Source organism: Solanum tuberosum, unplaced genomic scaffold (genome assembly GCF_000226075.1).
Source record: "Solanum tuberosum cultivar DM 1-3 516 R44 unplaced genomic scaffold, SolTub_3.0 scf00004, whole genome shotgun sequence".
In the NCBI taxonomy this organism is placed as follows: domain Eukaryota; kingdom Viridiplantae; phylum Streptophyta; class Magnoliopsida; order Solanales; family Solanaceae; genus Solanum; species Solanum tuberosum.
Genome location: NW_006238930.1, coordinates 107,488 through 117,155, shown reverse-complemented (window position 1 = coordinate 117,155; position 9,668 = coordinate 107,488). Strand labels below are relative to the sequence as shown.

General features: G+C 35.1%; 2 protein-coding genes across 2 annotated transcripts; one reads left to right on the top strand and one right to left on the bottom strand.

Annotated features, from left to right (window-relative positions):
- The first annotated feature begins 1,251 nt into the window (after window positions 1-1,251).
- On the top strand, window positions 1,252-4,945 carry LOC102588508 (zinc finger CCCH domain-containing protein 62). Its single transcript, XM_006338152.2, has 9 exons — window positions 1,252-1,491; window positions 1,611-1,717; window positions 2,360-2,498; window positions 3,096-3,157; window positions 3,274-3,325; window positions 3,417-3,522; window positions 3,730-3,828; window positions 3,912-4,044; window positions 4,143-4,945. Exons 1-9 carry the CDS (start codon window positions 1,322-1,324, stop codon window positions 4,688-4,690), a joined length of 1,416 nt encoding a protein of 471 aa, XP_006338214.1. The 5' UTR covers window positions 1,252-1,321; the 3' UTR covers window positions 4,691-4,945.
- A 1,803-nt stretch (window positions 4,946-6,748) lies between these two features.
- On the bottom strand, window positions 6,749-9,362 carry LOC102588176 (3-ketodihydrosphingosine reductase). The gene is made up of 5 exons (XM_006338151.2): window positions 8,973-9,362; window positions 8,342-8,601; window positions 7,994-8,087; window positions 7,784-7,895; window positions 6,749-7,040 (listed from the first exon to the last, which is right to left on the bottom strand). The coding sequence occupies exons 1-5, from the start codon at window positions 9,106-9,108 to the stop codon at window positions 6,884-6,886; spliced, it is 759 nt and encodes a 252-aa protein (XP_006338213.1). The 5' UTR covers window positions 9,109-9,362; the 3' UTR covers window positions 6,749-6,883.
- Window positions 9,363-9,668: the final 306 nt, after the last annotated feature.

Genomic DNA, 9,668 nt, shown 5'->3' with positions numbered 1-9,668 from the left:
GTTTGAGAGGGGGGGGGGGGGAAGGGTTGGCGGTAGGGATAAAATATATTTAAAATTTAATAATTATTTTTGAATGGGGAGGGTCGGATACGGGGTATGAGTAGGGTAAGAAAAAAATTAAACGATGAAGTAGAGTTTGGAAAAATGTTTTTCCTTAATTTTGAAATAGATGTCATTTTTCTTAAATTTTAGAAAAATGAGTTGATTTGGAAAACATTTTTCAAAGCCAACCAAATATGGAAAAATTAGAACCAAATTAACTTTATTTTGAAAGATGAATCAAATTTAAATTTTTTTGAGCTTTAAATTGTTAACGGAAAAGGATCAAAAATACCCTTAAACTATCCGAAATAGCTCATATATACCCTTAAACTATATTTCGACTCAAAACTATCTTTCCCGTCAAACTATTGGGTCAAAAGTACCCTTCTTATTAACGAAAGTTGTTAAATGCCATGTGGATGCCACATGACATGCCAATAGGCCCAATACTAATTACTCTTTTTTTCCACTGCCACACAGACTCAATCCCTAAATCTTAATTGCTTTTTTTTTCCAGAAATGATTTCACCCCTTATCCCTCGTTTCACGGCTAGGTTTAGGGATGGGAAAAAGGACAAATATACCCCTGAACTATCGTAAATGGTATGCAAATACCCTCTGTCATACGTTTGGGACATTGGTGCCCCTGCCGTTAAAAAACTAGAGCATATATGCCCTTCACTCTAACAGAAGACTAAATAGGGACACGTGACACAATCTTATCCGTAGATAAATGTCGGATCAGTGGATAAGATTATGACACGTGTATGTTCGTTAGTATAAAGGGTATATATGCTTTAGTTTTTGGACGGCATGGGCACCAATGTCCCAAAAGTATGACGGAGGGTATTTGCATACCATTTACGATAGTTCGGGGATATATTTGTCCTTTTTAGTCTATGTGGCAGTGGAAAAAAAGAGTAATTAGTATTGGCATGCCATGTGGCATCCACATGGCATTTAACAACTTCCGTTAATAAGAAGGGTACTTTTGACCCAATAGTTTAACGGAAAGGGTAGTTTTGAGCCGAAATACAATTTAAGGGTAAATATAAGCTATTTCGGATAGTTTAAGTATATTTTTGACCCTTTTCCGAATTGTTAAAGATTACCGTTTATTTGACTTGATTTCTAACCATTTTACATTATTTCACGAGAAATTAGTGACGGAAAGTTAAATAGATTCAACTCATCTCGGGCATTTTGAATTATAAAAAAGTGCGTTAAATAATGGGGACCTTAAAATTCGGGCATTTTGAATGAAAATGGTTGTCTCTTGATGGAAAGGAGTAGAGCAAAACGCAGTGTCATTGAGATTTCCTCTTCTTCCGAACAAGAAAATGGTGACGAAGAAGGAGGAGAAAGTTCAGAAGAAGCAGTACAATTATTAGAATCGGATGACGATTTTGATGCCTCAAGTACAGATGATTTTGACTCCTCCGCCTCAAGGTATTAATTTCCAATATTACGCCTCAATTCTAAACTAATTTTGCTAGGGTATATGAATGATTTATGTTCATAACTATTGCAAATTTCAATGATGATCAATTTTGGGGTTATTTGGCCAGCGAGAGCAACGGTGATTCCGAAGAGGAGTCTCAAGAACAGGATGATGAGGATATCCAAGAGGAAGGTGAGGAATCGGGTAGCGATAGAGTGCTTCGGCTTCTCCAAGGTATGAAGATTTTCTGCTCTTAGGTTTCTGGTAATCTATTGATAAACTAAAGAAAACTAAGTTGCACTAAATTCCTATGTTTTTTTAGGGAAAATTGATTATTCTTCAACGAAATCCCTATGTTTTTTGTCAGTTGCTTTCTGCTCAATTGGGTTAAATGTTGGGGGAAAACGTCATGTGTTGTTTTTTTTAAATTCTATTTCCGTTCAAGAACAACTCATGACGTTTTCCAGGTGTTATTGGAGCCAAGTGAGCATGAAGAATTTTTTTATATGGAAGGCCAGTTGATACTAGTTCTCCACATGAGCTTTTGTGGACACCGAAATGAAGGGTGCAAAGCAATAGAGTTAGTAAAAATGAGATGTGAAGAAAATTTACTCATTATTCCATGGACAATTTGGAGTACTATCAATTATAATGTGAAACTGTGGATCCTGACATTTATACACAATGCACTTCTATATTTTTCAAAGGGGTTCATAACTTGAACTCTTTTCAAGGTGGAGGAGTAGGCAAATGCATAAAGATTTCCCAACTATTAGCAAGTTTTTGTCATATTTCGACTCTTATTTCAAACAGAATAAATTGGCTAGCTGCGGTATCTCTTATATATGAATATATCACCTTTTGTGTGTTATATAGGTGGTGGAGAATTGAGGGAGCTAAGGGCAGGATTGGGGAAGTTGACGTTGATGGACTATAAAGCATATTTGCGATCAAATGGGTTGAGGTTATCAGGTACAAAAGAAGAATGTATACAGAGGATCATAGAGCACTGGAGGTACGTTTGAGTGTAAGATGTTAAACCTCATGTATTTAAATGCAGCACCAGAATTTTTGTGTATGTCCAATAGAGTGTTGCTCTCATGGCATTCCATCAACCATTTCTATATTATCTTTCTTTTTCATATATTGTTGTTTTTTTTGTTTCCTGTTATGTTTTTTTTGTGGTGCAAGGATGGATCTCATTAATAGCTAGAGCTTCAAACATTCAGATTGCTGAGTATGAGCAGCCAGCTTGAGATAGCATACGAATATTTAAGAAAAAGGGATAAAACTTTGCAAATTACTGGTGCATATAGTTAAGCAAATTTAAAACCCTGGTTTGCATCATTAGTGAGACCTTGAAGTGCTCCACGATTTTGTTCCTACTTCATCATTGTAAATTTGCAACTGACAGCAAAAGTTCCGTTCTATGTGCTACAATTGATTTCTGAATCATTCTGCAGATTCAACCAACTAAAAGTTGTGTTTTGGATTAATTGTAAAGATGATCTTGTCACTCCATATTTTGAACTGTATTGGTCCTTTTCCCAGTAGTCTTTTATTCTTTTCCTCCTATGCTAATGGGAAGTCTTATTGCTTCATTTGTACACAGGATTAAAGATGGAAATGGTCAAAGACAATATCCCAGATCATCTTTTACCATAAACTGCACCGGTAGTTAATATTTGGCATCATGACACCTCAGAATCTCTCTGTTTCACCTATGCTTCTTGTACTTCCCCCTTTATTTTTTGATCTTTGAGTATTTAGCCTGGTGATTCAATGTGCAGGTGACGTATGTAAAGGAGATGTTGTATTATTCAAACAGAAAGTGTACAAGAAGTATTCACCTAATCGATTCTCCTGTTTGTTTCACATTTTGTCAGTGTAGAGTGATCTTTGCCTTTTGGATTAATCATGTCGTGTTTTGAAGTTTTGACAAGATGGCAAGGGGTGGAGAACAATTAGGGAAGAGAACCATTGGTGGTAGGATTGTCAAGGAGAGCTATGGCGCTGCCAAACAGCAGCATACCTTTACGGTAAGGCTCAAGAGGAAGTTTTGAGTACTGAGATATCTGATTATAAGTGTAATAAACTTGTTCTGGGTGAGACTGAGAGATTGTGGATATAAGCTTTCTTGAAAACCTAGCAGTCTAGCACTATCATTCTTCTAATAACCCTTTTGTGCAATTTCATATGCAAAGTTTTGCTAAATACATCTCCATCTACTTTTTGTGATTAACAAGGTTGAGGTGTTATGGAGCCTAGGGGTTAAACAATTACCTCCACTTTTTCCATTGCTTGTGAAGGGACGAAACCTTTATAAATTGAACACTTTCAGACAGGTGAACCTGCAGCCATTCTGGAGTACCTGTAGTTCTTGTCAGATATTCTATCATTTTAACTGTAATTGCTGCTGGATAATCAGAAATGGAAGGATGAAGAGGAAAGACTAGAAGTGCTCGCAGAGAAGCACAAACGTGGAGATGCAGCAAGATTTATTAGAGCAACAAGAATATCAAAATCAACAAAGCCGACAAAAGCATCCTCTAAAAATAAAGGTGCCTTTTACGGAAATTAAAATGATGCATCACCAGCTTTTCACTCAATACACACTAAAACTTTATGTTTACTCTAATGTAGTTTTTGTTACATGTAGGTAACAAGCGCCAGAAACTTGATCATCATAGGAGGCCAAGCGAAATGATGCGGACAAGCAATGTAAAGAAACATTATTATTCTATTGATGAACGTGGGAAAGCAATGGCAGGAAGTAAAAGAACGAAAAACCACCAGCGAAAGCCTCATCCACCAGGAAGATTGAATTTGGCAGAGTCCAGAAACAGTAGACCCCCTATGAGGAATCCAAACTTTGTGTCTGCCATTAGAGAGACCTCATTGCAGTTCAATTATCCTCCAGCAAATAATTTCCGCCATTTTGAATCAGATTCTTACAGCCAAAGAGTACCATATTCTTATTCATCTTACTGGGGTTCAGCACCCAGATCACATTTAAACTCTTACTCCTCTTATACTTTGCCTGCTCCAGAAGATCAGCAATATGGCCATGGAAGTTATCCAAATTCTTTATACACTAGGTATGTATCTCAGTCTAGCAATTATCCGCATTACCCTGGCATGGTGAGTACTCATGGATCATCTAGCTCATTCCCATTTGTAAACTATGAACGTAGATGGAACCATTAGCTTTTGTCTCTCTCTTGCTCTGGCTTGTGCTCTGCACATAGCAGCAGCAAGGGGTTTACATAAACAAAATAGTGCAAGGGGTCTTAAACTGGCATTTGGAACATTGCCTTTTTAGTAAATGTCGAATTTCAAATATATGTACAGCAATCTGCAGAAGTGTTGTCTTCAATTGGTATATTAAAGCTCTGGTCTCTTTTTTAGTTTTAGTTCTTCCTTTTGAAGTGGCAATGTCAAAGTTTACCGTTGAATCTTGTTCATCTATTCCTATTTTATCTTTTAGTTGAGCTTCTCTATTTGCTTGCTTTGAGGTGAAAATCTACTAGAGAAATTTTCTTCCTATTATTATTGGTTTACGGGTTGACTGATAATTGGGGTCGTTTGGTTGGAACAAATTATTCCATCATGTATTTGGGATAACTTATCCTTGCATTAAGATATAAATGGTGGAATAAACAATTCCAAGACTGCCTAATACCTTCAACCAAACGCAGGATAAAATGGTTCTGCATTTTATTTCTGGGACTATTATACCTTATACCTCCTACCAAACGACTCCTTATTTGATTTTCTTCTTCTTATTATTATTATAATCAAATTCCTTTTTTATGTATGAGTTTTTACTTACACGACTAAATACTACTCCTTCCATCTCTCAATTCATGTGATCCACTTTCTTTTAGTCTGTCTTTCTATATTTAAAATAAATTAAATATAGACTTCTCATTTACCATTGTCGTTGAGATGATTTATAGCCCACACATCTGGTTTTAAATAACAAGTTTAAAATGTCTTTCTTGAACTATTTGCCCAGTCAAACGACAACATCACAAGAATTTACACACAAGTAGTACACAAATAAACTATACAACCCAAACACCAAATTTTACACCAAGTTTGATGTCTGCACTATTTTAGTGTAAATCAACTCCAATTCACTGCACTAAATTTTATACCAAAAAGGAATATTTTTCTCTTCATTAATATATTATTATTTCTTATTTCATTTATATTTTCTTATTTCATAAAACAAATTCTTTCTAAAACATTCACCATATATAATTCATATTATTTTCTTTTATAGTCGTTTAATATAAAATTATTTTATACCATAACTTTTTAAATAATATAAATTGCTAGCAAATATTATACATTATACATATATAGAAAAATTAATATATAAAAAAAAACTAACTTTTATATCTAAAATTAATATTATAAAAATATTACATAAAAAATAATTAAATTTACATGAGATTTAATTAAAATATACAATTTATATAATGTTTAATTCAAAGTTTTGTATAATGAAATAATATTAAAATATTTAATAAAGTGAATTGGTGTGATGAATAGAATTTGGTGTAACATTATTCACACACCAAATCTTGATTTGATGTAAAATTTGGTGTTGGGTTGGAGATGGTCTAACCGTCTTAGAAATTAGGTATATCTGTTAGGATGATGATGTGCAACGTTTTGCTCTGAAACAGCACCGTGGACTCTTGAAACACCTCACCAACGGTAGCATCAGTATGCTAGGGTTTGGTCATAAATTTTGAAAATTTAATTTCAAGTATATGGTTGATCATGAAATTTGATCAAATTTTATTCAAGTATTTTCAAGTCCTCAGAAATTAACTCAGATCAATTTGTTTGAACTTTCATCCATAAAACTTCAAATAAAATACACATTTAAATAATTTTAAAAATTTAAATTTCTAAGTTCCAAACTCAAAAGTTAACCAAGAGAGCTGAGAAAATGAAAGGTTAGTAATGGGTTTGGTGTTGGCATCGTTGCCTTTTGAGATTTAGACTGGCAACGATAAGACTAATCATTTTGGTTTGTGTCAGCTTATGGGCCAAAAATGGATGACGACTAATATTTTTCTTTGGTCCACATATGTATCGGAGGTTACATGTACTTCAAAAAGAAAGTCAGTTACTTGTGTTCTCAATTAGAACACGAATGCCACTTCTAACCATTCAGAGAGCTGTCCCTACCTAATTTATAATTCTCCGTTTTAATTTATGTGACAAAGTTTAAAACTCATGCGAAGATCTTATTCACCTGTTCACATTGCTTCAAATTCAATTGTTACAATCCCAAACCAAATCAAATCCCAATCAATCATCATACAATACCACACTAAATTGAAAATATCTAACTTATTATAGCAGTACATATTCTTGTTTCTACATATCTCTTTGGTTGAAAGGATGTAGATCAATCTCTTGGGTCCAAGCAGATCTATCTTGAATGTGCAAGTACCAGTAGGTCTGGGCCAGCGCGTCCGGGTCCATCAATCCATCCCTTCGTACGCTTTGCTGTGAATTGGATAACATTGCCCCCCTGCATACACAACTAATGCAGTTGGCTAATCTGCAACAAGTAGCACCTTCACATATCCTAACGTGCGTTATTGTTTATTCATGCTTTTCGGATATAAGGTTCATTCCGGATGCGGATTTATTTGAAATGATGTTTTTGGCTCAAATAGTACGTATGGTGTTTTGGTTTGCAAGCAATCCCTAAATCCTTTTGGATCCCTCTTACCTACATAACCAGGCAATGGACAATGAGTCCAAATCCAAATTTACCCAATCTTATCTACAGGGCAGGCAACTACTGGCACTGGTATGCAAATTTTCCAGTGGCCCTATCTAAACTGTTCCTTTAATATCCATGCCCCACTAGGGCATATAAAGTAGAATTGCTTTTTGGGGCATCAATAGCCTTAAAGCAGCATTCTACTCGTTATGATTGCTAAAGAATTTAACTAGATCTTTCTGGTCCACAATCTTTATTAAGGCCGACTTTTTCTTTGCACCACTTGATGGATTCATTTATGAGTATATTCTATTGCTACAAGATAATTAGATTGGTTCACTACTCTCATGGAATAAGAAGTCCAACAAAAAAAAATCATTTGGAAACTGAGTTGTCATTGTTACAAAGGCAAATACAAGAAAGATTCCTGCATCTTCTTTCTTGGATAAAAAAAGAATATATAGTAAATTACTAAAAGTTTTGAGTAAGCAGAAAAGTTTTTCCAAAACTAGTAAGAAGGGAATAAATAATGAGTGGAGTAGTACCGAGGTGCCCCGACGATGCCGTGGATGATGACATGTGCCACGTGTATTCCAAGTGGCTGGAACTCTCTTGCCAGACATTCGGATAACCCTCTCATTGCAAACTTTCCACAGCCTGGTGATCGATTTCAAAAACAAAGTTGGGACTCATTAATATCATTATCATTCGAAAACTGAAATTTCCAAAAGAAGAGGGAATTAGTAATAATTTACATAATTCGGAGTAGCCGGCAATGCCATTAAGAGAAGCTGAGCAACCACTAAACAGAATCGTCCCTCTTCCTCTTTCCACCATTCCTGGTACTACCTGAAAAAAAATTATTCCCATACAACAAACTTTCAATTCACACACTCGTAGTATTAGTATAAAGATTTTTTATTTTTTTTCGTTTCAATTTCCTGCTCTGGTTTTAACTTAATATTGAGTAGAAAAAAAGTAAACAATACTTTGTTTAAACTGAAAATATATAGTACTAGAATACACAAAAATGCCTATTGGATAAAAAAGTTAAGAACTAAAGAGTTGCCAAAAAATAAGATGAACTTAAAAAAAATTGTGACCTGTTGAGCGCAGTGGAAGGCGCCGACGGAGGAGACGGCGATAGATTTTTCAAATTGTTCGACTTTAATGTCAGTAAAATTAGTGGGATTCCAAGATACTGGCTGATATGCATTGTAAACCAAGACTTCCACAAAACCCAGTGATAGAACTCCCTCAAATGCCTCTCGAACGCTTCGTAAATCGGAGCAATCGATTCGGATAGCAAATACCTGCGCCTTCTCTTCTCTCGCTATCTCATCAGCAAATCTAGATAATCTATCTGTAAATAACACAAAAAAATATATACTATGACATCAAATCCAGTGAATTTCCACCGGTGAAATCTGGAAAGAGTAGAATGTAACATTATCTCAACCTTTACAGAAATCTATTTTCGAAGGACCCTCAGTTTGTAATACCATAGCAATAAGAAAATTGAAAAAATATACAAATGAAATAACCAAAGCACAAAAAGCAACATGTAGTAACAGAGAACTAACTACAAGAAACTATACCTATTATTCTCCTGCTATGGAAAGTAATAGTGCGCTAAACTACCACTAACTTTATATGGAAAGTCATGGAACAGCGAAATTCACAAAAATTAAATCCTGAATAGCAAAATAGAAGAAGAGAAAGAAGTTAAATTACCCAAGTCACGGGCGAGTATAGCAACTGTATAACCTTCATGGGCGAACTTGCGAGCGATGGAGCGTCCAAGATTAGGCCCAACGCCCACAATGGCGGCTATGCCTCTGGATGAGACGGAACTCGCCATGGTCCGCATCTTCTAATTAATGAAATGCAGGTGCGATTCAGCTCAAAAAGTTTCTTTGTGTTGAAGGAATTTAAACCACCGTATGTATGTGTATACGTATATATATTGTGGGGGAATTTTGTGTCGCTTTCTGAATTTTGCTGCTTCCTATGGAAGAGGCAATAAACTGTATAGTATAATTGGATGAACCTTCTTTTCTAAATTAGGTATATAGAAAGTATGGACTAGGACGCTCACACTTATTTCCTAATGATTGCGCTGCTGTCAACTATAGTCCCTCTCGTCCAACATACTTGTCCCAGTTTTTATTTACAGAGCCTTTTAAGAAATTACTCCCTCCGTCTTATTTCATGTGGCACCATTTTCTTTTTGGTCAGTCCAAAAAAGAATGTCACATTTTCTTATATGGTAAGTATTTAAAGATACAATTCTTCTTTTATTCTTGTTGGTCCCACTTAATCTTAAAATAATACTCCAATACATTTATGAGGAAAGAGAAAAGTGAGTCTACTTTTTAAAGGGTAATTTGATAAACATTTCAAAGTCTTCATTTATTTCTTAAACTCTGT

Excerpts from the sequence above, each read along its gene's own strand:
- LOC102588508 (XM_006338152.2), top strand. The coding sequence starts at position 1,322 with ATGGAAAGGAGTAGAGCAAAACGCAGTGTCATTGAGATTTCCTCTTCT. Across the intron at positions 2,499-3,095 it reads AGGATCATAGAGCACTGGAG|GATTAAAGATGGAAATGGTC; the intron begins GTACGTTTGAGT and ends ATTTGTACACAG. Across the intron at positions 3,829-3,911 it reads AATTGAACACTTTCAGACAG|AAATGGAAGGATGAAGAGGA; the intron begins GTGAACCTGCAG and ends CTGGATAATCAG.
- LOC102588176 (XM_006338151.2), bottom strand. The coding sequence starts at position 9,108 with ATGCGGACCATGGCGAGTTCCGTCTCATCCAGAGGCATAGCCGCCATT. Across the intron at positions 8,088-8,341 it reads CCTTCCACTGCGCTCAACAG|GTAGTACCAGGAATGGTGGA; the intron begins GTCACAATTTTT and ends ATTTTTTTTCAG. Across the intron at positions 7,896-7,993 it reads TGCCGGCTACTCCGAATTAT|GCTGTGGAAAGTTTGCAATG; the intron begins GTAAATTATTAC and ends ATCGATCACCAG.